General features: G+C 49.6%; 3 protein-coding genes across 6 annotated transcripts in view; all 3 read left to right on the top strand.

Moving 5' to 3' along the window:
• Positions 1-11,216, top strand: part of Acap1 (ArfGAP with coiled-coil, ankyrin repeat and PH domains 1) — a 16,043-nt gene extending 4,827 nt beyond the window's left edge. Inside the window, exons 3-22 of one of the 4 annotated variants that reach the window (XM_027426985.2) lie at positions 852-971; positions 1,186-1,239; positions 1,329-1,387; positions 1,655-1,838; positions 1,930-1,974; positions 2,087-2,182; positions 2,291-2,365; positions 2,453-2,562; positions 5,127-5,178; positions 5,259-5,359; positions 6,400-6,523; positions 6,622-6,833; positions 7,623-7,692; positions 7,799-7,893; positions 7,985-8,154; positions 8,892-9,064; positions 9,662-9,771; positions 9,867-9,977; positions 10,297-10,346; positions 10,621-10,781. In XM_027426985.2, the coding sequence (XP_027282786.1) occupies positions 852-971; positions 1,186-1,239; positions 1,329-1,387; positions 1,655-1,838; positions 1,930-1,974; positions 2,087-2,182; positions 2,291-2,365; positions 2,453-2,562; positions 5,127-5,178; positions 5,259-5,359; positions 6,400-6,523; positions 6,622-6,833; positions 7,623-7,692; positions 7,799-7,893; positions 7,985-8,154; positions 8,892-9,064; positions 9,662-9,771; positions 9,867-9,977; positions 10,297-10,346; positions 10,621-10,721 (2,112 nt within the window). In that variant the 3' untranslated portion in view covers positions 10,722-10,781. Of the gene's footprint in view, positions 1-851; positions 972-1,012; positions 1,157-1,185; positions 1,240-1,328; positions 1,388-1,654; positions 1,839-1,929; positions 1,975-2,086; positions 2,183-2,290; positions 2,366-2,452; positions 2,563-5,126; positions 5,179-5,258; positions 5,360-6,399; positions 6,524-6,621; positions 6,834-7,622; positions 7,693-7,798; positions 7,894-7,984; positions 8,155-8,891; positions 9,065-9,661; positions 9,788-9,866; positions 9,987-10,296 lie in introns of those variants that run through there. The other 3 variants (XM_027426984.2, XM_027426986.2, XM_035447907.1) reach the window with 3 other exon arrangements.
• A 147-nt stretch (positions 11,217-11,363) lies between these two features.
• Kctd11 (potassium channel tetramerization domain containing 11) lies at positions 11,364-14,088 on the top strand. Its single transcript, XM_027426987.2, has one exon. The coding sequence runs from the start codon at positions 12,128-12,130 to the stop codon at positions 12,824-12,826; it is 699 nt and encodes a 232-aa protein (XP_027282788.1). The 5' UTR covers positions 11,364-12,127; the 3' UTR covers positions 12,827-14,088.
• Positions 14,089-14,240: 152 nt separating this feature from the next.
• On the top strand, positions 14,241-18,340 carry Tmem95 (transmembrane protein 95). The gene is made up of 7 exons (XM_035447910.1): positions 14,241-14,502; positions 14,709-14,765; positions 14,918-14,998; positions 15,093-15,113; positions 15,212-15,292; positions 15,380-15,467; positions 15,577-18,340. Exons 1-7 carry the CDS (start codon positions 14,337-14,339, stop codon positions 15,605-15,607), a joined length of 525 nt encoding a protein of 174 aa, XP_035303801.1. The 5' UTR covers positions 14,241-14,336; the 3' UTR covers positions 15,608-18,340.
• Positions 18,341-26,920: the final 8,580 nt, after the last annotated feature.

Here is a 26,920-nt window from a genome sequence, read left to right as displayed (position 1 = left end):
GCTACATTTCTCAGAAATATCCATAAGCCACCAGAAAAATGTGGCTAGAAACACATGGGGCCTGGCTTCTGGCACCTTGCCACTTCTTCACAAAGTCTCCTCCCTGTGACCTCTTACCACCCTGGGTGAAGCTGAAGGACTCTACAGATACTTGCTCCATTCAAAACATGGTAACTCATGGCCAAAGTCTAGTGTGTCACCTTCCGGGTGACGCAGCCATAACTCTGTGGATAAAGAGACTGATCTGGGATTCTAGCTCAGCTTTCCCTTCCCAGATCAGTTATAGCTCTCTGGCCATTATTACAAAAGCACTGAAAGATGAACAACTGAACACCCCAACATCCTACTTGGCCCTAATCCTGAGGCCTTGATGACTTAGTTAATATTTACAAGGAATGAGACACATGTCCCCCGCAACACACACACAACAAAGGCTGTAGAACTGAACCTGACCAGGCAGAGAAATGGGTACCAGTAACACGACAGTGCAGGAAGGAGGATGGGGCTTTAGGGGGAGCCCCTCATTCAAACAGGGCCCAGAAGGGCAGGTAGGATTAGATAGGGAAAAGTATCTGAGAAGTAAAGATGACCATGACTTTGGGAAGAAGCTTGGAGGAACAGGCAGAAATTTTGAAACAGGCCCAGGAAAAGGAAGCTAGGGAAGCAGAGATGATGGCGTTACAGCTGTGATGGTGAAATGGGGGGAGCTGCATTGGGCTGGGTGGGACAGTAGATGAGACTGGGAAAGGGTCACACGGCCTTGGGCCAGGGGAGAAGTGGAGCAGAATGGAGGCATCACCTAGAGTGCTGGTCATTGATACTATTCCCTCTCGTCCTTCATTCTTCCCCAGCTCCTCAAGCTGGGCTCCTGCCTCCTGGAAAGCGGGCACCATTACCTTTCTGCCAGCCGTGCCTTCGTAGTTGGCATTTGTGACCTGGCTCGCCTGGGTCCCCCAGAGCCCATGATGGCGGTATGTGATGATTCTAACCAGGGCTGTTTCTGCTGGGGCAGGGTACTGGGATAAGGAGATGCTGTGGAAGAGGGGGCTGACCTGGAGTCTGCAGAGCCTGGGCCAGAGCAAAGCTGGGGCTGTCATCCAAGAAGGGTCCAGCAGACAAGACCTCGAGCTGGGTGGACCTTGATATCCCATACCTGGTACTTTCTCTGTGGTTTTTCTTGCTTAGGAGTGTTTGGAAAAATTCACTGTGAGCCTAAACCACAAGCTGGACAGCCACGCTGTGAGTGGGGATGTGGGGCCTGCAGGGATGGAACGGGTGGGCAGGGTTGACCACGACCCTAACTCTCACTTGTCAACTTCTTCCAACAGGAGCTTCTGGATGCTACTCAACACACATTGCAGCAGCAAATTCAGACTCTGGTCAAGGAGTGAGATGGGAGGGAAAGGGGGCCTTTTTCCCAGAAACTAGCTCTCCACCTCTCTTCCCATCACCACAAGGCCTCTCCAATAGGAAGAGCTATGGGGGTGGGTGGGAAGTGGCCTGACTTTAGAGTCTTCCTACCCCAAGGATCCCCAGGATTTCCCTCTCATAGGCTGACAGGATATTGGGGGAGAGGGGGTTGTCCTGAGATTTTTTTCTCTCCTGAGGACAGGTGGGTAAATGTGTGATTTTGTTTTGCCTCCCCTAACTCTAGAGGTCTCCGGGGTTTCCGAGAGGCTCGCAGAGATTTCTGGAGAGGGGCTGAGAACCTGGAAGCTGCTCTTACCCACAATGCAGAGGTCCCCAGGCGCCGTGTCCAAGAAGCAGAGGAGGCTGGGACTGCTTTGAGGACTGCCCGAGCTGGATACTTGAGTCGGGCATTGGATTATGCCCTGCAGGTCGGTGCCTACACCAACCAATCCTCCAGGATGGCGGGGAGGAAGTGCTATGATGTCACGACTGATATCATTGCACTTTTTGGACTTTCAGGTCAATGTGATCGAGGATAAGAGGAAGTTTGACATCATGGAGTTCGTGAGTATCAGAAGCAGCAAAGAGGAGAGGAACCTGCTCACAAAGCAGGGGGGAGAGGGAAGGAGAGGGGTGTCCCTCCTCAGTTCTGCCCCCTGCCCACCTTGTCCCTCAGGTGCTGCGTTTGGTAGAGGCCCAGGCTACCTACTTCCAGCAGGGCCATGAAGAGCTAAACCGGCTGGCTCAGTATCGTAAGGAGTTGGGTGCCCAGGTGAAGGACCCTAGGTAGTCGGTGCAGGGAGGCGAGGGTACGCGAACATGACTCTCCTTGCCTGGTTGGGGCAAACCCAGACATCTGAGATGTCCCTCCTACGCCCAGTTGCATGACCTAGTCTTGAACTCGGCGAGAGAGAAGAGAGACATGGAACAGAGGCACGTCTTACTGAAACAGAAGGCAAGTGCTCCTGCGGGATGGGAGCAACACAGACCTCGACTTTGGTCTCTGTCCGCCCCAATTGTTTTTGATCCTCTCATGCCCCAGGAGCTGGGTGGTGAGGAGCCAGAGCCAAGCCTAAAGGAGGGGCCTAGTGGCTTGGTAATGGAAGGACATCTTTTCAAACGGGCCAGCAATGCGTTTAAGACCTGGAGCAGGTAAGAAGGCAACTGACTCAGCTAAACTTATGCAACTGGATATTCTTGGCCGGGTGGTTACTGTGTATGAAGCACATCAGGATGTAACCCTCAGTCAGCAAAGACAGACACACACACCTAAATAAGCTGCATGCTATGTTAGAAGGCAATATAAAATGCCTGTGGTACACATCTTTTTTTTTTTCTTTTTGGTTTTTCGAGACAGGGTTTCTCTGTGGCTTTGGAGGCTGTCCTGCCTTTAATCCCAGCCCTGGGGAGGCAGAAGCAGATGGAGCTCTTGAGTTCAAGGCCAGCCTGGTCTACATAGCAAGTTCCAGGAATGCACAGAGACCTTATCTCAAAAAAAAAAAAAAAAAAAAAAAAAAAAAAAGAAAAAGAATAATGCCAGGAGTTAGGTATGGTGATACACACCTGTAATCTCAGCACTATGGAAGCTAAGGCAGAAAGACTTTGAAGTTCGAGATCAGGCAGAGCTCCTAAACAAAACCCTGTTTTTTAAAAAAGGGGGTAAAAAAAAAAGGGGGGGATGATAATGTTATAAAAAATACAGCCAGGGTCATGATGATCTAGGTAGGTAGGGAGGGTAAATTTTAGTTCCAATTTTTTTTTGAAGGGCTAAGGATTAAACTCAGGGCTTCAACCCTGCTAGACAAAAGAAATTTACCACTGAGCTACACCCACAGTCCAGGGTTCCCAATTCTAAACAAAATGTCAGGGGCTGGCCTCACTCGGGAGGCAGAGGCAGGCAGATCTCTGTGAGTTCGAGGCCAGCCTGGTCTACAGAGCCAGTTCTAAGATAGCTGGGGCTATTACACAGAGAAACCCTGCCTCAAAAAACAAAAGAGAAAGAAAAAAAGTCAGGCGCTTGTTGATTGGTTGCCGCGTGCACTCAAACATGAACTGTAGTCCGTGAGGCTAAGACTTCTTTATTCAGGTAAACACCAATCCAAAACGCAAGCCAGAGGGAGCCCACAGGTAGCAAGTTAGCGTGGCTAGAGAGAAGGGGCTTTCCACGTGAGCCCCGCTCCTTTTGAACCTCCTTCTATGTCATCTCAGACTTCCCTTCACCCCGCCCTCACTGGCGTATCCAGGCACACCTGTCCGGGTTACCTGGGCGGGGCTAGGGTGTCTCCCTACAGGCACTGGACTTGGTGGATCATGCCTGCCATCCTAGCACTTAAGGGAGGAGGCAGGAGGATTGGAATTCTATCTGCAGACCAATAGGCAACAGAATTGTTACTTTATTGTGAGGCCTACTTTGACACCCATTTTTTTAAAAAAGACCAATCTCATGTATCCTAGGCTGATCTCTCAAATTTACTATGTAGCCAAGGAAGACCTTGAACTCCTGACCTTCCTGCCTTCACCTCCAAAAAGCTGGCATTACAGGTGTATAATATCATGCCTGGATAAAAAAGTAACTTTTGCAGGGCGGTGGTGATTCAAGCCTTTAATTCCAGCACTCAGGAGGCAGAGACAAGAGGATCTGTGATTTCAGGGCCAGCTTGGTCTACAGAGTGAGCTCTAAGGTAGCCAAGGCTACATAGAGAAACCCTGATTCAAAAAACAAAAAAGTAACTTTTTGAGTCAAGATTTCAAGGTATCTGAGGGAAAGAAGTTGTAGACAGAAGGAAGAATTAATCAGAAGGCCCTGAGTTCTCTGTGTTTAAAACTGGAGCTGTGGACTTGGTCAGAGGGAGGGAGGAGGAGCTAATGGACACAGGGATCATGCCAGGGCTTTGCAGACATTGGAGTGCTTTGAGGATTACTCTGAGGAAAATGGGGAAGTCCTGCAGGGTTTAAGACAGAAAGGTGACATGTCTTAATTCAACTACTTCATCTTCCAGAATTACCACCGGCCCATATGGGACCTTGGTACAAATGAGAAAATGGAGCTCCTTCCCCAACTTGGTTTCATTTGTCAAAAATTGTAGCAAAAAGCCTGGTGTGATGCTAGTAATCAGTAGTCTAAAGTGTGAAGACTACAAAGTTGAGGTCAGCCTGGACAACAGAAGGAGTTTCTAGGCCAGCCTGGGTTACATGGCAAGATCCTATCTCAAGCAAATAATTGTAGAAGAGGGAGTGATTCCAACACCCTCATGACACATCCAGAAGTCACACCCACTGTTAGAAGTTTTTACCACCTTTAGATCTCCTTTAACATTGGCCACAACTAGAAAAAAATAATTGCAACAATAAACTTATTTTAGTTAAAAAAAAAAAGTAAGGAAGAAAAGGAAGAAAGCTGGGTGTGGTGGCATATATGCCTGTGAGCCTCACCTTTGAGGTGGAGGCAGGAGGCTCGGGAGTTTTGAAGGCTAGCCTTACTGCCATCTGCTGGAAAGTAGGCTTCATTAATATGTTCAATCTGGGTTGTTCAAGGTGTGAAGAACACCCTTCCCATGTCCCATTCTGCACAACTTCCCACCATTCTCTGGAATAGGACTGCTAGTCCACACCTCTCAGCAAGCTGCTTAGGGGGCAAAGAGCACAGTTTTTCTTCTATCCATTCCCAAGCTTGTTCCCAGGTTGCCCACATACTTAACCACTTCTGTCTGCTCCAGACGCTGGTTCACCATTCAGAACAACCAACTGGTCTACCAGAAGAAATATAAGGTAGGTACTGGGTGCCTGGACTCTAGACTCAGCCCTTACTTACTATGCTGGATCTTGGCCCCCTTGTCACTTTCTGCCAGGACCCTGTGACTGTGGTAGTGGACGACCTTCGTCTCTGTACGGTGAAGCTCTGCCCAGACTCAGAAAGGCGTTTCTGTTTTGAAGTGGTGTCTACCAGCAAGTGAGTACAGTCCCTTGGGGGCAATATTCTAATATGTCTGAATATTTACAAACCAAAAAGGCAGGGCCACCAAAATGAGGCTCCCTGTGTAGTTCCAGGGCTAGGACTTTCTTTGGTAGGAGGGTTGAGGCTCGGGGGTGGGGGGGGTGGGGGTGCAGCGGCAGGGGGCTCGGCTAAGAGAACAGGGTGGTAGGTGATATTTTGGAGGATACTGCCAATTGTTACAGAAGTACAGGTACTCTACTTATGATGGGAATTATAAAATTCATTGTCATTTGAAAGATATTGAAAAATCTACTGTAGACTCAGCCTACTTTAAACATGCTAGAACCCTGTTAGCCTACAGTTACAAGCCTGTTTTACAATAAAATGTTCTTGAATACTCTACTGAGAATCAAAATGACTGTATCAATACAACTTTGTGCATTAATATTGACAAATATTAAATCAAACGATCATAAATCAGGGACCACCTGGATTTCAATATAGCTGATAACCAGGTATGGTGGCACACACCAGTAATACCAGAGGAGAATATTAAGTTTGAAAAACATAGCCTGTTTCTGCTTCAAGAATAAACAGGCCAGTGAGATGCTTAGCACTGCTGCCAAGTTTGATAACCTGAGTTCAATCCCCAGGACCCACGTGGTGGAAAGAGATAACTAACTCCATAATGTACTATGCATATGTATGTACATACAAACATATGCACACTTAAATATGCCTTTTTTAAAAGTTCAAGGCCTACTTGGTCTACTGGCAAGTTTGAAGTCCATCTGAGCAATTTACCAGACTCTATCTCAAAGTAAAATAAAAATGGATTGGCTGTAGCCTAGAGACAGAGTGCTTGCCTAAAATGTACAAGGCCTTGGGTCCAATCTGCTGTAGAAATAACGAAATAAGTAAAAATTTTTTAAAAATCTATATAACCAGTTCGGCAACAGCTGGATGTCAGTTTGCCCATTTTGCTTTTTGGCTCTCTGGCTTCAGACTGCCACTCTGTTACTCTCACGTCCACCCCTGCCACCCACCACCTTCAGGTCCTGCTTCCTCCAGGCTGACTCTGAGCGCCTCCTGCAGCTGTGGATCAATGCTGTTCAGAGCAGCATCGCCTCAGCCTTCAGCCAGGCTCACCTTGATAACAGCTCTCGAGGGCCAGGCCAGGTATCTTAATATGGGCAGTGGGAGCCCTGTTGCCCTGGGAGATGGAGCACTCTCTCCTTTGGCTCCTTGCTAACCCTTTCTTCCCCTGTTTCTCTCAGGTCTCGGGATACCTTGCCCTGGGCTCTGCTGCTACTCTGGGCTCTGGCGGGGCAGCCAGAGGAAGGGAACCTGGGGGAGTTGGGCAGGTGGCAGCCCAGGTACAAAGTGTAGAAGGAAATGCCCAGTGCTGTGACTGCAGGGAACCAGCCCCAGAGTGGGCCAGTATCAACCTTGGTGTCACTCTCTGCATTCAGTGTTCCGGCATCCACAGGTCATTCCCTAAGACCCCCAAACATAAGCCCTGCTTTCTACTGCAATATGGCCCATCACAAGGCCCCTCTCATGCACCCTACCTTGTTTTTTCTTATATTCTTCTTCTCTGTCTCTGGTCACCAATCTTGCTGCACAAAATGCACATTCAAATTAGTTATGGACAGGCTTAGGGACTCCTAGGGAATTTATTGCTATTTTTGTTTTGTTTTTCGAGACAGGGTTTCTTCTCTGTGTAGTCCTGTTACCAGGCTGGCTTCAAACTCAGAGAGATCTGTCTGCTGCTCCTCCTCTGCTGGGATTAAAGGCATATGCCACCACTGCCAAGTCCAGAGAATTTATTGTCTTGATCAGAGGAAGCATGGGTTAGGTTGCTGAAGGTGGGATGGCCAACAGAGCCCAAAGAGAAAAGTTGTGAGGTCCTACCAAGTTTTTAAGGCCTTACCGCAATTCTGAAGTATACACAGAGGGAAGGGAGATGGCATACAAAGAGTGTTCCAGACCAAAGTACCATGAGAAAAGTAAGGGGCTAAATGGAAGAGAGGGGGGGGGAGAGGAGGGAGGGGATAAGGGGCTAGAGAGCACAAAGACTTAAAATGAAACAGAAGTTAGAGGGAGGGGTGATGATCATGCTAGAGCCTGGTCAAGGATATATGGCCTTTGTTGCCCTGCCTCCTAGCCCTGCTCCTCTGTACAGCCTCCACACAAGCCTGGCCTGAGTCTTTACAGTAGCAACAGCTTCCCCAGGCCACTGTCCATACAGGGCATGACTCTCCCTCTGGCCTTCTAGGAGCCTTGGTGTTCATTTCTCCAAAGTCCGATCTCTGACCCTTGACTCCTGGGAACCAGAACTAGTGAAGGTAACTTGGGCTATTGTAGAGACAAAGGACTGAGGAGTCCTGAGAGCTCAGGTGCTCACCCCATTACTCTGCCTCTTTCTCTTGGCCTCTTCTGGGCCTCTTGAAGCTTATGTGCGAGCTGGGAAATGTCGTCATCAACCAGATCTACGAAGCCCGGGTGGAGGCCATGGCGGTGAAGAAGCCAGGGCCCAGCTGCTCCAGGTAAGGTTGGGGTGAAGGTGCCCAGGGCTCCCCCCAATGTGGGGTGTGTGGCAGGATGAGGGACCTAAGGCTATCTCTTCCCAACTCCCAGGCAGGAAAAAGAGGCCTGGATTCATGCCAAGTATGTGGAGAAAAAGTTCCTGACTAAGCTTCCTGAAATTCGAGGGCGAAGAGGTGGCAGGGGGCCCCCAAGAGGACATCCTCCTGTGCCCCCAAAGCCTTCTATCAGACCGCAGCTGGGGATTGTCAGATCCAAGTCAGGTAGAGAGTGTTTGTCTCATTGCTGTCTGCTCGGTAGTGGGCCAGGTCCTAAAGGGAGGCAGAATATGAGGTCCAGGACATCCCCTGGAGAAAGTTGGGAGAATCAGACTATAGTTTTAGGGGGGGTTACAGTAGGGTGTGGCATTGAGCAGGAAGAATAGTGTTGAGTGGGATATGTCAAGAAAAGCCACAAAAGGGGTCTCTGTTGGGCGGTGGTGGCGCACACCTTTAATCCCAGCACTCAGGAGGCAGGTGGATCTCTGTGAGTTTGAGGCCAACTTGGTCTACAAAGCAAGTTTCAGGACAACCAGGACTACACAGAGAAACCCTGTCTTGAAAAACCAAAAAAAGGAGGTAGGGGGTAAATCTCCACTATGAGAAGAAGCAGGAGAGTTGAGCTTGGCATCTCCAAAGGCCTGAAAAGGAGGGTGAGCCTGACCCAGGCAGAGGAGGCAAGAGCTGAGTCTGTCAGACAGTTTGCCTTGGGCATCCAGCCAGTCTGGGTGGTTGGACAGGCTGAGGTGAGTGATACCGTCTCCTCCACACCCAGGGCCCTGCACACATAGATCCCGACACGTATGCACACACACACACCATTCCCATCTCTCACCACAGCCCTGAGTCACAAGGGCCTCCCCACAGTTCAGACGTGACTTACCCCCTTGCAGCATCTGGGGACTGTGCTGAAGATTTCTCCCCAGACCCAGACTCTGTTAAGGACCGATTTTCCTTAACAGAGTCCCCATCTGATGACCTGGGAAGCCTTCACCCTGGGGCCCTGCTGTTCCAAGCTGCTGGACATCCTCCATCTCTTCCTACCATGGCTGATGCCCTGGCCCATGGAGCTGATGTCAACTGGGTCAATGTGGGTCGGGGGAATGCCACACCTCTGATCCGGGCCACAGCTGCTGTGAGGACCATGCTGACCTCCCCTACTCAACCCTAAAGCTCCTCCTGGCTCTCCATTCCATAGGGAAATCCCATAGACTGGGTGTTAAGAGTGTGATTTGGAGGTGGTGAATCAATCTTGGAGCCACCACTTGCATGAGATCTTAATCAAATTGTCAGTCTATATGGATCTTAGTCTCCTCACCAGTAAACTAGGAATAGGAGGAGGCCAGAGAGATGGATCAGCGTATGCTGCACCTGCTGAGGACTGGGATTCAGTTCCCAGTGTCCATAAGGCAGCTCATAGCTATAACTCCAGTGTCAGGAGACCCAACAGCCTCTCCTTGCCTCCTCACTTACTTGCCTCCTCCTCACCCAGTCATGCAGGCAAAATATTTATACTCATAAGAAAACATCTTTAAGAAAGAGGGCTAGCAAGCCTCGTCAGAGTGCAGGATAGATTTAATGCATGAACTTGTAAAGAGTGACAGCCAAACCCGATAGCTAGTTGTACCCTGATACCATATCCCACACTCCCATCGTCTTAACTACGACACCCCTAAAATGTCTAGAAATCCACTTCTGAAAATGTCATCCTCTCCTTGATCTCCCCATGCAGAATTCTCTTCTGGCCTGTGAGTTTCTCCTCCAGAATGGGGCAAACGTGAACCAAGCAGACAGTGCTGGCCGGGGCCCTCTCCACCATGCCACCATTCTTGGCCACACAGGGTAGCAAGCAGTGCAGGTGCCACCGTGGGGAGGAGGGTTCCTGGGAATGAAACTGGCGGAAGGCTGCTGCAGCTGAATTTACCTGTCCTCTTCAGGCTTGCTTGCCTGTTCCTGAAACGGGGTGCAGATCTGAGTGCTCGAGACACAGAAGGCCGGGACCCTCTGACCATTGCAATGGAGACAGCGAACGCTGACATCGTAACGCTGTGAGAATGCCAGAGGGTCGGGCTAGTGCTTGACAGTCTGTTCATCTTTGGGGTGGGACTAATGCCAAAACCAGACCTGGAAGGTGAGGCCTGGGTATCGGTGAAGTAAAGCTCTCTGTGGGTGGTGGGGTGTGGAGCGGGGTGAAGTAATGGGAGTTCATCTTGGGAGCCAGTATTCGGACATCAACATTACAGAAAAGTTCACGTGTTTGCTTTTTAAAGCAGTAGTCACCAGGGAGGAATTTTTACCCAGTGATGTAGCTCAAGGGATGGGGAGGAAGAGTGCAAAGTCTTTTATTCCTTATTTCCCACCCTTCAGGCTAAGATTGGCAAAGATGAGGGAGGCCGAAGCGGCCCAGGGCCAGGCAGGTAAAGTAAATCTGGACTCCGGTCCACACCAAATCCTGGCCCCTTGCTTACTTGTCCCCTTACTGTCCAGCTGCATTAATGCCATTGTTTATTCAACAAACATGTTTTGGGCGCACAAACGTGCCTGGCCCTCGGAACAACGGAAGGGAAAGGCGCGAGGCTGCGCTTACGATGCACCCACACATCAAGAGCTTGCCCCGTCAGACCCACCCTACTGCCCGGTGATGCTTTTCGTAGTAGGCCAGCTGTCCAGCCTTCTCTCTGTCCTCCTCAGGGGATGAGACATATCTCGACATCTTCCGAGACTTCTCCCTCATGGCATCGGACGACCCGGAGAAACTGAGCCGTCGCAGTCATGACCTCCATACTCTTTGATTCCAGGCCCCAACCCACTTTGTCGTGGCCTGATCTCCATTAAAGTCTTTGTGCTTTGCTTTTTCTCTCACAGTTCATTTACTGTGCGCCACCTGGGGGCCCAGCAGGGTGTTGGGTGCAGGACTTCTCAAAAGGTTAGGATTTCTCCAATAAAGGGGGAGGCTGATTAGCACCCAGTGGCTTGGTGGAGGGTGAGGGTGAGCTTTCGAGCTCAGAGGACAAGGGAAGCTACCCGCGTGGGGACCTGGGCACGCCGGGGTGACCCAAAAGCATCCCCGGAATTCGATGGCTCAGCACCCGCCCCATCGGGAGTTCCCGACCGGGATCCAACCCCGAGGCCTGGGTTTTCTCAGAATGGAGGGATTGAGACTCCTGCCCGGACCAAGTTGTACTAGTGAGGTCATGCACACCTGCAGGGAACGCGGGACCGTCGCGGCCACATCCGTAGTGAAGCCTGTGAATCATCCCACCCCCGCTCGCGTCGGCAGGTCCAGCCTGTCCGCCCCGTCTCTCCCGTCGGCGGGTCCCCGCTCCCACCCCCAGCAGCGCCCAGCCAGCCCATGGGGGTGGAGGGCGGGGCGCTAAGGGGCGGGGCTGTCGCTTAAAGGGCCACTGACCGCTGCCCTTAGACCACTTCCTGGGGGTGGAGAGGACCTCAGCTGCTGCTGCGACAACCCAGGAAGGCGGTAACGCCCGAGTCCCGAGACTCCCGCTGTTGCCAAAAAAGTCCTGGGACTCGATGCTCTGACTGCGAGAGCATCGTCTCTCTCCATCCATACAGAACGGCTCGTCACCGGCTCCCATTAGTTGCGCCTCCATCTGCTGGGACCCGTGCCCCAAAGCCTGGCCGGGCCTCTGGGCAGGTCGTAGGAACCCGGCGTGAACTCGCCTACTGCAAAAACTATCTACTAAGAAACTCAGAAGCTGAACCCTTCAGAGTCCGGCCGGTGCTCGCCACCGTCACCTGCTGGTTGAATTCCGGAAACCCACTGTCTGAAGAACACAGAAGGGAATCGCTGACCACGCAGAATCAGAATCGTCTGGACCAAAAGCTCCCGGACCCTGTCTGGCTGCCTTCTTTTCATCGGGTCTTTCATCCTTTCGGGGACTTCTGTGTCCTGAAGCCCCCAACCGCCACCAAGGTAGCTAGGGTGAGCTACAAACTTTGCTGTCTTGTTCTCCAACCTCTGCCTCCAACATAGGGAGTCTGAACGTTACCACCCATTTCTTCCCAAAACTAGGAGACACTGCCTTTTCCTTCTCCTTGCTTGTCTCCTACAGTTCCCAAAATTTCCCCCCCTCCTGTGTCCTCTTCACCCCCTTCTTTTGGGGGCCCCGTGACCCTAAATGTGGGGGGAACACTATATTCCACCACATTGGAGACCCTGACACGCTTCCCAGACTCCATGCTGGGGGCCATGTTTAGGGCTGACACCCTTATCCCAGCCAGTCTCAACCCGCAAGGAGATGGCCACTACTTCATCGACAGAGATGGCAAGGCTTTCCGGCATATCCTCAATTTCCTGAGGCTCGGCCGTCTGGACCTGCCCCGTGGGTATGGAGAAACTGCACTTCTTAAGGCAGAGGCTGACTTCTACCAGATCCGGCCCCTCCTGGATGCCCTTCGGGAACTGGAAGCTTCTCGGGGTACCCCTACACCCAGAGCTGCCCTGCTCCATGCAGATGTAGATGTCAACCCCCGCCTGGTGCACTTCTCTGCTCGAAGGGGCCCACACCACTATGAGCTGAGCTCTGTCCAGGTGGACACCTTCCGAGCCAACCTCTTCTGTACCGACCCTGAGTGTCTGGGTGCCATGCGCAGCCGATTTGGTGTGGCCAGTGGGGACAGGGCAGAGGGAGGTCCACATTTTCGTCTAGAGTGGGCCTCCCGCCCCCGGGAACTCCCAGAAGTGGAGTATGAAAGACTGGGGCTGCAACCGCTGTGGACTGGGGGGCCGGAAGATCGGAGAGAGGTGGCAAACGCGCCTACCTTCCTGGAGGAGGTCCTGCGGGTGGCTCTGGAACATGGCTTCCGCCTGGACTCTGTCTTCCCAGACCCTGAAGACCTGCTGAACTCTAGATCTTTGCGCTTTGTCCGCCACTGAGAATGCTACCCTTCACTTGACTGTGTAGAAGAGAAAGAATGCTGCTGCGTCAGCCAAGGGGCTGATGGCTCTCCCGAAGACTCTAGTTCTGGTGTGGGAGCTATGAGAGGCAGGGATCCCACCTGACTGGAGCCTAGATGGACTCTGGGATTCCCAAATCGAGCTGTCCCGATTCCCAGGACTCAAGAGTGGTCCAGACGATCTACACTGGGGCTTATCCTGGGAAAGCATCCGTGAATTCTCGAGCCTGCTCTTGCTTGAGGATGGGTCCTCTGTGTTTAGGGGTGTGGAAAAATAAGGAAGCACCTCTGCCCTGGGTAAACTCAGCAGAACTCTGGAGGTTTGAGCACTAGGGGGAAGGACATACTTTGAATTATCAAATGTGATCTGTTCCCTAGACTTCGGCTTCCCCTCCTGGAGCTGGGCACCTTATTCTACCATGACCATGAAGAGGCCAGGACATCTGGGAGGTTTATTTACTATACCCGAAGCCACCTACTGTGGGAGATTGAAAATAGGCACCTCATCCTAGGTTGACAAAAGGGAGCTAGGAGAATCCCCATCAGCATGGGATTAGAGCACCCTTCTGGGATTGCAAGTGTTTTAGAGGGTTTTGTATGTGGGTGGGACTGAACATGGGGAAAGATGGTAGTAGTTTTTTGTGCCTGGGTTTCTGTAGTGTGTGTTTGTGCCAGGCAATGTATCTGACTGATGCTTGGATCCCTGTCATCTTGGTTCCCATCAGTGTTGCTGACTCTTGTGTTTATGTGATGGTCCTTCTGTGATCTTGGCATGCCCAGGCCTGTTTGAGGTTGCTTAGCAACTCTTTAGGCTCAGGTATCTCTGTGGTATGTGTGAGAGCAGATTGAGATTTAGTTTAATCATAGGGTGTGTGTGTGTGTGTTTGCGTGTGTGTTTATGCCCACACCACTATGTAGGCAGGAGGGGCTTGTTTGAGTTTGAGTCACCAGGCTTTTCCTATGATAGGTAAAAGCCACTGGGCTTAGCTGGGCCTCTGAGACCTCTGGGAGCTCTTGGTTGCTGAGACAACCATGAGCTTGTTGCTAGGAAATAGCTGGGTAAGGCCTAAGGCTGTCCTGGGCAGAGACGAGACAGAGTTGGGAGAGTGGAGAGGATGTGGGAAGGGATAGCATTTCTGGGTCCCTGAGTGGATGGGACATACGTGCACATCTTCACTGGGAGGAGTCCTTCATCGATCACTGTGACTTATAAGAAGAAAAATAAAACTGCTTTCAGAACCACAGATGTGTAAAGGCCACTGTCCCCTTGCAACAGAAACGCTGATTCCTCCTCCTCTACCTCCTGCTAGAGATGTCTTTTAGCCTCTGGTTCCAGGGGCCCCAGTGCAGCTCTACCGGAGTCAAGGGTAAAACAATGGCATTGTTCTGGACCAGTCTAGAACTTCCCACATGAAGGTCTAGAATCCCTCAGCATTCTCAGTCTAACCAGATCCAAGGGGCCCAGCTCCCAGTATCCTCTAGCAGGCCTCATGTGGGTACTGGCACTAGTTGGGGTTTTCCTGGCTGTTGCCAAGGCTTGTATCTTTTGCCGCCTCCCAACTCATGCCTTGCCGACCCGCCTGGCTCAGCTCAGTAGCCAGATGGAGATGCAGTGGAAGGAATGGGCTTCCCAGGATTTCTCAGCCTTTGCCTTAGGTAATACAACCTAACCTATTGCGGTTAGTCCTGCAATAGTCTCCTGTCTATCCTAAAGGGCTGGCCGGGAGTTCCTAACTGGGTCCCCTCAGCCATTGCTTCAGTCCAATAGCCTCTCCCTTTGGAAGAACTCTGTCCTAAGAAATAGGAAACACAAAAACCCAGCACCAACTGAGAGACTAGCTTATTCTTGCCTATCTCCACAGATGAGGTGACCATGAACAAAATCACAGAGAAGACTCACAGAGTCCTGAGGGTCATGGGTGAGGTCAGAGGGAAACGATACCTTGGAACCTAGGAGGATCCAAGCAAGGACTGGGGGTGGGGGCAGGTGGAGACCAGCTGATCTGGGTAGGGGCATGGAAGGCTTCACTGCTGAGGCCTAGGGCAATATAGCTGTGCTGTGCCTCTCCAGAGAAAAAAAGGTCCAGCTCCTCACTTCCTTCATATTGGCAATGGCTTCAGAAGACCAAGATCCCCGAGTACACCAGGGAAGGTATTGATGGAGAAGGCATCAAGGGGGTACCTAGGATTTGTAGTCAAGTGGATTGTGACTGAATAAGTCAGCCACCCTTTGTCTTTCATTTCAGCTCTCTGTGCTCCCGCCTGTTGTGAGTAAAAGAAAAGTGTAATAAGCCTGAAGTTGGGTGGTTGGAAGGGTGGAGGCCCGGGCTTCGCTCGCCAGCGCTGCTCCTATTGTCTCCTGCAGGGGGCAGCACCATCCTGTACAACTGCTCTACCTGTGAGGGCAAGGAGGCGTCATGTTGGCCCCGGAAGCGCTGCTTCCCAGGTTCTTATTCCTTGTCCTCCTCCTCAGACCCCTTAGGTTCCTTGGTGTGATCCGCAGGTCATCCACGGCCTCCTGGCTTCCTTGCAGGAAGTCACGATCTGTGGAACGCTAGGATTCTGCTCTTATGTATCTTCGGAATTGTCCTGCTTTTGGGCGCTCTGAGCCTCCAGGTGGAGTGAGTTGCGGGATAATCGCGGAGAAAAGCCTGACACCGCCCTTTCTCCTTCCTGCCAACCCCCTTCCCTGCTTCCCGCCAGGCCTCCCGGAATTCTGTCTTCTTTCAGGTACCGCCACCTGCAAGCAAAAGACTTGTGAAGTTGCTGACAACTTTCCACCTCCGCCTCTAAGGAGTTTGTGCCCACAATTTCTACATTTCTTAGGGTGGGAGCGAGCCACTTTTTAGAACCAGCCCCAAAGCCTCAGTCTTCCAGACCCTAAAACTCAGACTTTTGTAACCAATATCCGTGTCAGATGGCTCCAGGAACCCAGGCACCCACCGCTGGAAAGTTCCTCCTCTTCTTCGCCCCACCAATCAGAGAGCAGGGGACGATGCCAGGAAATTATCTACAGAAGGAAAGAATCCCTTACCACCACTCCCACATCCCCTCTGTCCATTCCCGGAAAGCGGGGGACTGTTGGCCTGTAGATGTTGCTCTAGGCCCTCCTCTGACTGATGGCGAATCCGGGAAGGAGAGTTCTGGAAAACTCTCCCTCTGGGGTGAGACCACATCAGTCAGACCGCTGGCACGCAATCCCTCCATTGTGTTATTATTGTGCAGCCCTGGCCTCCACGCCTGCTGGGCCCAACTAAATTTGGTGTGCAATGCCTTCCATCCGTGCCTGGCCTCTGTCTGCAACTTGGGCAAACAAGAGAATGGAGATTCTTAGGAATTCTAATTAGGGGTGCCCCCCAAGATATTTATCAATGTCTGGAGACAGTTTTGTTTTGATTGGGGGATGTGTTACTGGCGTCTAGTGGGTGGAGACTAAGGCTGCTGCTAAACATCCTAGAACACACAGGAAAATCCTGTGCTAACGTCAACAATTTATGGTGGAGAAAACCGTGTGCCGGTGCTCTGTGTATTAGGGGCTTGGAGTTAGGATGGCAGGAGATGGAAATGAAGAGAGGCCTGCCGCCAGCCAAGAGTCCTAATAGGGTCCCAACATTCACCTAGTTTTCAAACTGAGGACAAGTGTTTTCTTTATTTTTATTTTATTTTGGGTGTTTCGAGACAGGGTTTCTCTGTGGCTTTGGAGGCTGTCCTGGCACTCGCTCTGTAGACCAGGCTGGTCTCGAACTCACAGAGATCGACCTACCTCTGCCTCCCGAGTGCTGGGACTAAAGGCATGCGCCACCAACGCCCAGCGAGGGCAAGTATTTTCAAATAGCACATTTGGAATTACCCGGACAGTTTCCAAACAATTCCTGTTTCTATCCCTCCCCCTGAGTACGAGTGAGGTGGTCTCACAGGAAGCCTTGGTTAATATGATCTACAGCCAGGTTAGAACTGCTGTCCTAGCATTGCCTACGGACAAGGGAGAAGCTCTCTGGGATCTCCACTGTTTTCCTCCTTAATTTTTGTTGTTGTTGTTGCTGTTGGGTTTTTTCTTTTTTTCAGGGCAATTTCTCTGTGTAAGAGCTCTGGAACTCTATTTGTAGACCAGGCTGGCTTTGAACTCACATGCCTCTGCCACCTAAGTGCTGAGATCAAAGGTGTGCGCCACCATGACCTGCCCTAAATTTTGTTTTTAAATTTTATTTATTTGTTTGGTTGGCTATTTTATGTATGTAAGCTTATATGGACCGCATCACATGTGTGGTTGTTAGAGAACAATTTGTAGGAGTCAATTTTCTCCTCCTGCCATGAGGGTCCTAAGGGCTGAACTCAGAGGAACTTTGTGGCAAGCTCCATAACCCGCTGAGCCATCTCTGCAGCCCTTTGCTTTTGCTTTTGAGATGGTCTTGTCAGCTTAGCCTGAACTCCAGCTTGCTATCATGTGGAAGATGACCTTGAACCTCTGAGCTTCCTGCCTCTACCTCCTAACTTCTGGGATTACAGGCACACACCACCATCTGGCCCTCTTTGTTTTACCCATTCTAGACAATCCTTCCATTTTGTACATGAAAATATGAGAGTCAGAGGTTGTATAAGAGCACAAACTTGTCCAAGATCATAGGAAAGCATACCCATTGCTTGGACAAGAAGGTGTGAGAAGCCTATAATGTATATCCTGACCTCTGAGTAGCCTATAATGTATGTCCTGACCTGGGGGGGGGCACAGTTCTCTGGAGGGCAGCTGCCCTGTTCCTCCTCTGCTCAGTCTTCATTTCTGGGATCAACAGTTTACAGTTGTTCCCTTCTCCGGCCTAATATTCATAGATCTAGAATAGCACACATTATTCAGGGACCTCTATCCCATCTGCCCCTGTCTCCTGTGGTGGTCTCCAGCCCACCATGAACGTTTTATAATGGACCTTAGTCTTCCAGATGCTTCATCTGGTCTCAAACACTCATCTTGAACCCAGGTCACTCTCGGTGGCTACGTGGCTCCACCCAAAGCTCCAAATTTCTCCCAGCATGTGAAGAAGTTGAGTTTTGGAGTTGAGCTGCTTGACTTCAAATCCTTAGTCTGCTCTTACTGGGCCTTGACAATTTATGTAACTTCTCTGTACCAGTTTCTAGTTTGTTTTTGACACAGTCTTGTGCAGCTGGGATCAGAGGCAGATGCCACCAGCCTCAGCAGTCCCGAGCATTTTGTACACCTTTGACTGCAATATTGCTTTCGTGTAAGCACTGTTGTATTCCATTAAATGTATGGTATCAAGGACTAGATATGGCTTAGCTGGGAAGAGCTCTTGCAGAGGACCCAGGTTCTCTTCTCAGCACCCACATGGCAGCAACAACTGTCTAAAACTCCAGTTGTAGAGGGTCCAGTACCACCTCCTGGCCTCTGCGGACACTGGGAGTGCATGTGGTAGACGTATCTATATGCTGGCAAAACATTCATACACATAAAATGAAAATAAAGTCTTAAAAAGTAAATCTATGAAACCATCGACTATATATGATTAATATGTGTTAAGAAAAAAATCTATATATAAAAAAAGAAATCTATCAATTAAGCTATGGCTTGCCTGTAATGAAAATTCACTCTGACTTCAAAGATGTTAAGATGTAAAAAAAGTGAATAGAATTTTAAATAAAAGTTATCTGCTTTTAAGCAATAAGAAGAGAACCATGGGAGCTGGTGAGATGACTCAGAGGTTAAGAGCACAGGCTGTTCTTTCAGAGGACCTGAGTTCAACTCCCAGCATCCACATGGTGGCTCCCAACCATCTGTAATGGGATCTGATGTCCTCTTCGGGCCTGCATGCAATAATGCAGATGGAGTACTCATACCTAACAAAAACTATGTAAATAAATTTTTAAAGTTTTTTCATGGTTGGAGACAGGGTTTCTCTGTGTAGTTTTATAGACCAGGTTGGCCTGGAACTTACAGAGATCCACCTGTCTCTGCCTCTGCCTCCTGAGTGCTAGGATCAAAGGCGTGAGTCACCACCGCCTGGCTCTAAATTAAAAAAAAAAAAATTAAAAAGGGAACTGTGTATGGTGGCTCCTGCTATATGAGTGTGAGTGTATGTGTGTGTGCACACATGCCTGCGTGCGCTGAGAATCAAACTTAGGCCTTGTCAGGCAAGTGTTTCACTGTGGAGCGACATCACCAGCCGTAGTAGGGTTGGTTGATAGTGATAGGAATGGTTACCTATTAAGCTCAAAGCCAACCTGGACTACAAGAGACCCTGCTTTCAAAGACAAAGCAGGTTCTAGAGTGATGGCTCAGCAGCAGTTAAGAGCACTTGCTCTTACAGAGAACCCAGGTTCAATTGCCAGCATCAGCAACCATCTGTAACCACAGTTTCAGGGGTCCACACCTCTTCTGACATCCACAGATTGTTGTATGCACATGGTACACATGTGTAGACACATATACATGAAAGTATGAGAAGTAAAATATAAGGATCTGGGTGGTAGTGCCTGCCTTTAGTCCCAGAACTTGGGAGACAGAGGCAGCTGGATCTCTGAGTTTGAAGGAGGCCAGCCTGGCCTACAGAGTGAGTTACAGGACAGTCAGGGATACATATTGAGACTTTATACTTAAAAAAAAGGGAAGGGTGAAGATGAGTGTGTGATATACTGTTAGAAGACTTGCTTATCATACCTAGAGTCCATCATTCCGTTCCTGTCACTATCAATCAACCATACTAAGGCTGGTGATGTAGTTCCATGGTTGAAACACTTGCCTGACAAGGCCTGAGTTTGGTTCCCAGCGCGCGCTCGCGCACGCGCGCGCGCGCGCACACACACACACACACACACACACATAGAGACGTGGTATGACATAGGTCTGTATTCCTTATACTAGGGAGGTAGAGGCAAGAGGATCAGAAATTCATTGTCATCTTCAGGCACATAGCAAGATCAAGGTCAGCCTAGCACCCCTAAGATCCTGTCTCAAAAAAATAACTTGTTGAAGGCATTCCCTATGTCTTCCCTGCCCACACACCTCACTTGTTTACCCTGGCTCTCCAGGCACTCTAGCAGCAGCTCTCCCTTGTCTTATCTGGGGCTCAGGCCCGAGCTTTCTAAACACAGACCTAACTGGAATTTCCACTGCTATGCCCACGAGCATCTCACACTCCACATGTCCAAACAAACCACCTTCCCTGAGATCCCCAGTGCTCTTTTGGGATGGCTCTCAGCTCTCATGCTCCATGGCAAAGCCCACCACACATCCTTGTCCCTCCTCTTCCTAATGCTACAAGCACTTTTTCTCATCAGTAACCAAGCGATTTCCCTCCGTAATACGTAGACTCCAGCTGCCGCTTATGTAGAATGTTACCTCCCACAGCTTCGACTGCTCCCCACAGCCATCCTGAATCACTGAAGTTTCCTAAACACCTTTTCTTTCTGACTTTGTCCAGGCTCGTCCTTCCATCTGCAGTGTCCTTCTGATCTGGCTCAGACAATACACCACTGTCTCTGAGTTAAACCACGAGGGTAGATTTCTTCCTCAGGCATCTTGCAGCTATGGTGCCTGTCACATCAAGGTGGTGTGAGTTTTTTTTGCAGGGGAAGAAGGGGGAAGAGTTGAGACAGGACCTCATATACTCCAGGCTGGCCTTAAACTCGCTATGTAGCTGGGGATGACCTTGAACTTCTGATCCTCCTGTTTCTACCACGGGTATTACAAGCGTGACCACCACTTCTGGTTTGATGATTGATGTCTTCGTGTATGTGGGGGTATTTTTTTAAAGCTACTGAAAATATTGTATGTTAACAAGATACACAAACCTGAGGGGTGGGGGGTAGGAGGCAATGGGGAAAACAGGGCAGAGGTCACAGGACAAGACTGAGAGCTTTTCGGAATAGATTGGATCTGCTGGTTTTGCTGACCGCCTTCTTTGAGGGCAACAGAACAAGCCTGTGCCAAGGCCTGCTGGAAGCCTACAGACTCAGAGGAGACATCCTCATTCTCATCTTCATACAACAGTGGGAGGTGCAGAATGGCCTCTAAGGACTCAGTTCCTGCCGCATCAGAGTCAGTTCAGAGATGTCCCTCTTGATGGTTTGGTGGCCTCATTGGCTCCCAGGTGCTTGCAGTGACATGGCTGCTGAGCAAGGTCCTCAAGTGTTTTTGATGAAGTGGACACCTTCCAAGGAGGGGCTTTCTGAGTAACAGCCATGACTGCAGTCATCCAGGCTGGTCACAGTGGACACCGAGAAGAGCCTGACTTGGTGGTCTTTTGTAACCTCTCTAGATCGTGTGTTTCCTATGGAGCTACTGCAGAAGGATTTCTATCATGCCTGGCATGTTGGTAACATCAGAAGACATCCTCCAGGCTCCAGGAGGAGATGGCTCCAGACCTCTCTCCTGCCCTTGTGATACACACGCCCAAGAAGCAATTCATGAGTGGGGTGTGCAAGAGGCTGTGCTGCTTTTTTCACTTGAGAGAGAATGTGTGTGTGTGTGTGTGTGTGTGTGTGTGTGTGTGTGTGTGTGCGTGCGCACACTAATGTGTTCATTTGAGTACACAAGCACTGATAGAGGCCAAAGATCACCTTTTGGGTGCCATCCTCTATTGCTGTCTATTTTTGTTACAAGAGTCTCTCTTGTTTCTGCCATCCTGTGTACTCCAGGCTACCTGACACTTGAATCTCCAGGTGGGTTCTCCTGTCTCTGCCTTCTGTTTTACTGTAGGAGGGTTGGGATTACAGATGCACACCACCGTGTCTGGTTTTTTAATGTGGGCTTCAGGGATGAAACTGAAGTTGTCTGAGTCATCTTGCTAGTCCCATTCACCTTTTTGAGACAGGGTGTCTAGCTGAACCTCAAGCTCACTGATTGGCTAGGCTGACTGGTCAGGGATCCTTAGGGATATGCCTATCTCCACAACCTCAGTACTGGAGTTACAGAGGCCTGCCTTTTGATGTATGTGTTGGAGATCCAAACTCCAGTTCTTCTTTTTTAATGTTTTACTCATTTTTATGTGTATGAGAGTTTTGCCTGCCTGTATGACTGTGTATCACACTCATGCATGCCCACAGAGGACGGAGGATAGTGTCAGATCCTCCAGGACTATAGTTACAGATGGTTGTGAACCACCATGTGGGGCCTGGGAATTGAACCCAGGTCCTTAGGAAGAGCAGGCAGTGCTCTTAACCGCCGAGCCACCTCTCCAGCCCCAAACTCCAGCTCTTATTCTTGTGCAGCAAGCACTTTATCCACTAAGCCATCTTCCCAGCCCCAGGCCTGACTGCTTTGAGCCCTTCACCAAACAAGATTGCTATTTGTCAGTTCTAAACAAAAAAAGGCTCTTTTTCTGGGCACAGTGTCGTCCTCCTTTAATCCCAGCACTGGGGTGGGGGTCGGGGGCAGAGGCAGGCAGATCTCTGTGAGTTAGAGACCAGCCAGGGCTACATTGTGAGATCCTATCTCAACATTAAAATGAAAATTAAAAATAAAAGAGTCCACCATTTGAGGGAACTTGCTACTCTTCAGGAGATTCAGGCTCTGTTCCTAGAGCCAACATCAAGTGTTTCACAACTAACTTTAACTCCAGCTCTAGGGAATCCAAAACCCTCTTCTGGCTCCTGTGGGCACCAGACAAGGACATGATGCACAGACATATGTGCAGGCACTCACACATATGCATAAAATAAAAATAAATACAGTTAAGAAATAAATACAAATAAAAACAGAGGAATCTGGGTGTGTTGGTGCACATCTTTGATCCTAGAATTCAGGATGCAAAGACAGGCAGATCTCTATAATCAAAGGCCAGGCAGTCTACATAGTGAGACCCTGTATTAAAAAAAAATCTGGGTGGTGGTAATGCACACCTTTAATCTTAACACTCAGGAGGCAGAAGCAGGTGGATCTCTGTCAGTTCGAGGCCAGCCTGGTCTACAGTTGAGTTCCAGGACAGCCAGGGCTACACAGAGAAACCCTGTCTCCAATAATAATAAAATAATAATAATAATAATAATAATAATAATTAATAAAATTAAAAAGAAGACTCTCAGGCTGGAGAGGTGGGTCAGTGGTTAAGAGCACTGGCTGTTCTTCCAGGGGTTCCATTCTCAGCACCCACATGGTGGCTCAGATATCTATAACTCCAAACCCGAGGATCTAACTTTCTCCTCTGGCCTTCAGAGGCACTGCACACCTTTGATGTAAAGACACACTTGCAGGCAAACCATACATATAAAATAAAAATAAAGGAAATAAAAAAGAAGGATCTCAAATTCTTTGATATGCATTCCAAGGAGACATCTGTGCAGCCTCCCTTCAGTCCAGGCTGTATGACAGCTTGGTGGAAAGAACATTGTAGATGTGATACTGCATTGCTCTTTGAGCTCAGGCCTCACAGAATGACATTTTCTAGTTTTGTCCCCAACACCTACATGGAATTGTCCAATGGGACTGAGATTGGGGATTCTCAACATGGTGCCCAGTTTCTCCCAGAGGAAATAATACAAGAAAAAAGTTGCAGTCATATTGTTTTCATGGTCCAATTAGAAAGTCACACACTTGGTTGGTGGCATATACAATATTTCCAATGCCTGGAAGAGTGAGGCAGGAGGATTGAAAGTCTGAAGCAAGTCTCAGGTACATAGTGAGTTCCAGGCCAGCATGATCAATACAACAAGACTGTGTCTTAAACATAAAACAAAAGCCGGGCGTTGGTGGCGCATGCCTTTAGTCCCAGCACTCAGGAGGCAGAGGCAGGTGGATCTCTGTGAGTTCGAGACCAGCCTGGTCTACAAGAGCTAGTTCCAGGACAGCCTCCAAAGCCACAGAGAAACCCTGTCTCACCCCCCCCCAAAAAAAAAAACCATAACGTGATATAAAACATGAAATCACACAGGATCCTTTCTAAAATATCCCATTATTTGCATGGATGAACTCCGTTAATTTTGTTTGTTTTTCGAGACAGGGTTTCTCTGTGGCTTTGGAGCCTGTCCTGGAACTCGCTGTCCTGGCTTTGAACTCACAGAGATCCATCTGCCTGTGCCTCCTGAATGCTGGGATTAAAGGCATGCGCCACCAACGCCCAGTGAACTCCGTTAGTTTTGGGAAGGTATTATTCATTGGAAGCCATTTCAGAGGCTAGCTACTACACAGAGATACAGTTAACTACCCAGTGATGCCATCAGGCAGATGTTCCCAGAAGGTTCACCCAGAAGGGTAAGAAAGGGAATGATATGAAGCTGTTTGTTCATATTCACAGTCTCATAAGTGGTAAATCTGAAATTCAAACTCAGGTCTCACTGGTCTGGAAGAGATGGCTCAGCAGTTAAGGCCTCCTGCTCTTACAGAGGACCCAGGTTCAGTTCCCAGCACCCACATGGTGGCTCACTCCAGCTCCAGGGGATGCAATGCTTCTAATCTCTCTGAGCTCCTTCACACATGTAGTCTACATACATACAGCAGGCATGTGTGCACATACACACACAATCAAAATATTTTTTAAAAAGCCTCAGGTGGTCAGTCAAGGGCTGAGGTCTAAACTATTGTATTGTGGTGATTCTTATTTCCATTGCAAGCTTGGGGGAAATGCAGTGGCTATGAACAGAATGTGTATACAGAGTAGTGGGTAACAACTCTAAAGTTGTGTGAGGCAAATGCAAATTGGAGAGAAGGGACTTCAGGGTCCTCGGAGGAAGGGGTGATAACTAGGAGGGACAAGAACCAAGGGCCTGAGAAAAGCCAACCTTGTGGAGCCAAGCAGCACCAAACCGGGAAAGGGGCAGTGACTGGACCGGAAGGAGAATACACATTGGTGATGGTTGGAAGGTCCCCATTGACGACTTCCAGCCCTGGGTCTCCTTGGCTTTAGCAGATGGTGCTGAGTCCCACCCATACTTTTAACAAAGGTTATTGAACACTTATCGCACGGGAGCCAGGCATAGATACGATAATAAGACAAAGTCTTTGTTATCAGAGGAGGCGAGTTACTGCCAGGATGATGGCACAATCCCGGAATAGAATGGAGGATTTGGGATGCTAGGTTAGGGAAGGGCTTTTGGCAACTGGTGAGGTCAGGCTGGGGAAACTTCCAAGCAGAGGGAATAGCTGTACAGAACTTAGGAGTGAGCCAGCATGCTGAGGTGCCTTTCCTGGTGTGACACTGCCAGGGGTGAGGTGGCCAGAACAGAGCAGAGGAGAAGCTAACAGCTTTGATCAGTTCCAGGAGCAAGAGTCATATGGATGGACCTCACTTAAGCCATGTTTGTCCTGCCACCCCAAACAAGCAGCATGATGGGGAATACCAGGTGCCCCTCCTGTTACTCTTCCTGGATCTCTGCAGTATGCAGGAGAAATTGTTCATCCTTCTCGGATATGTCTGCAGAAGCCAGGTTGGGGAAAAGGATGGCGCCCAATCTGGGTCCCCAGGTCTAAGGCATTAATTAGGAAGCTCATCCTAGCCTGGAGGAGAGGCTTCCTAGGGGTGGTTAGGATGGTCAAGCTGCGTACTCCTACATCTCACTCTCCTTTGTAGGTCAAGATGAGCATGAGAGAAATAAGAGATTCTAAGTCCAAAAGGAAGAGATAAATAAGGACGGGGGGGGGCGGGGGTGGAGGAGGACAGGGCATACCAAAAGGCTAATTCCCTAGGTTTTTTTTCCTCAAGCTAAAGATGGGAGTGGGGGTGAGCCGCTGCCTGTGTCTCCTGCTGAGGCATGATGGCGTGTAGAAGACCTAGGCCAGGAGTCCAAGCTATCATGCCCCCAATTCTCAGCCTCCTCTCCATCTGTCATGTTGGGATATAATAAGAAATGTATATTTGGTCCTGTCCCAGTTCCTGCCACAGAGATCCTTAAACCTTTGGAATATCCCGAGTGATAGTGGCGCCAGGAACATCTGTTGTTGTTTGGATTAAGCCCCTTTCAACGGTACCTGGGTTTGTGCTAACGAGCGTGGACTCCATTGCCAGATGGTTGGGCCCTTTCAGCCTCAGTCCCTAGCTGCTGAGATGGGGCGGTGGCTAGAGATTGACTGTCACATATGTGCATACGATGCCTGGTCGATGTCTATATACGGGAGCCACCGCATGAACGCAGCACAATGCTGCTCAGGGCACGCTCGCATTGAGAGGATGTCTGGTATAAAGACTGCATAGGAACTCCTGCCCTGTCACTGTACCTCACCAGATTCACCTCTCCAATTGGCTATTTCTCAGTATCCTTTGTAACGCTATTTATTTCCTTATCTATGTAGCCTAGGTGACCTCTGCCTCCCAACTACTCCACAGGGTCTGGAGAAGAACGATCCATGTAAGCAGGGCAGTGGCTGCGCACGCCTTTAGTCCCAGCACTCAGGAGGCAGAGGCAGGTGGATCTCTGTGAGTTCCAGACCAGCCTGGTCTACAAGAGCTAGTTCCAGGATAGGCTCCAAAGCTGCTACACTGAGAAACCCTGTCTCACAAAACAAAACAAAAAAAGAACGATCCTGTACTTTTGGTTTTGAATGAGTGAGCTTAGGAGGTACATAGCCAGGAAAAGTAAAGGAACAAAGATCAGGTAGCAGACAGATAGAAGCTGCAGATAGACAGCAGACAGACATCAAAGCATGAGTTTATAACATCCAGCAGAGGGGACTGGAGTGGCTTGTTTGAGAAAGCAGTTAAGTCCGGGGCTAACGAGCATCCAGCAGAAATCACCCGGGGCAGTGAGCTAGAGTCCCGCCCTTGAGCTGCCTGCTTCCACATCTCTTTCCTACTGCAGGTGTCTTCATACGAGGGACAAACAATGCTAGCCAGTCTCTGTTGGAAAAGGTCCACCTCCCAGTTCTCAAGGACAGGGCATTTATTTATTTATTTATTTATTTATTTATTTATTTATTTTTATTTTGAGGCAGAGTTTCTCTGTGCAGCTCTGGCTGTCCTGGAACTTGCTCTATAGATTGGACTCAAATTCAGAGATCCACCTGCCTCTGCCTCACAAGTGCTGGGATTAAAGTGCCACTACCACCCAGCTCTTTGTTTTCTTGAGACAGGGCCTCAACAAGTAGCACTGGCTGGCCTGAAACTTGCTAACTAGACCAGGGTGGCCCCAACCTCAG

The sequence above is a fragment of the Cricetulus griseus genome, chromosome 7, assembly GCF_003668045.3.
Source record: "Cricetulus griseus strain 17A/GY chromosome 7, alternate assembly CriGri-PICRH-1.0, whole genome shotgun sequence".
NCBI classification, from domain to species: domain Eukaryota; kingdom Metazoa; phylum Chordata; class Mammalia; order Rodentia; family Cricetidae; genus Cricetulus; species Cricetulus griseus.
This window is presented reverse-complemented; position numbering and strand designations above follow the sequence as displayed.

What these genes read in the sequence shown, in the direction of transcription:
- Kctd11 (XM_027426987.2), top strand. Translation starts at nt 12,128, where the DNA reads ATGCTGGGGGCCATGTTTAGGGCTGACACCCTTATCCCAGCCAGTCTC.
- Tmem95 (XM_035447910.1), top strand. Translation starts at nt 14,337, where the DNA reads ATGTGGGTACTGGCACTAGTTGGGGTTTTCCTGGCTGTTGCCAAGGCT. An exon ending in TTTCTCAGCCTTTGCCTTAG is followed by an intron (nt 14,503 to 14,708) that starts GTAATACAACCT and finishes CTATCTCCACAG; the next exon opens with ATGAGGTGACCATGAACAAA. An exon ending in CAGAGTCCTGAGGGTCATGG is followed by an intron (nt 14,766 to 14,917) that starts GTGAGGTCAGAG and finishes GTGCCTCTCCAG; the next exon opens with AGAAAAAAAGGTCCAGCTCC.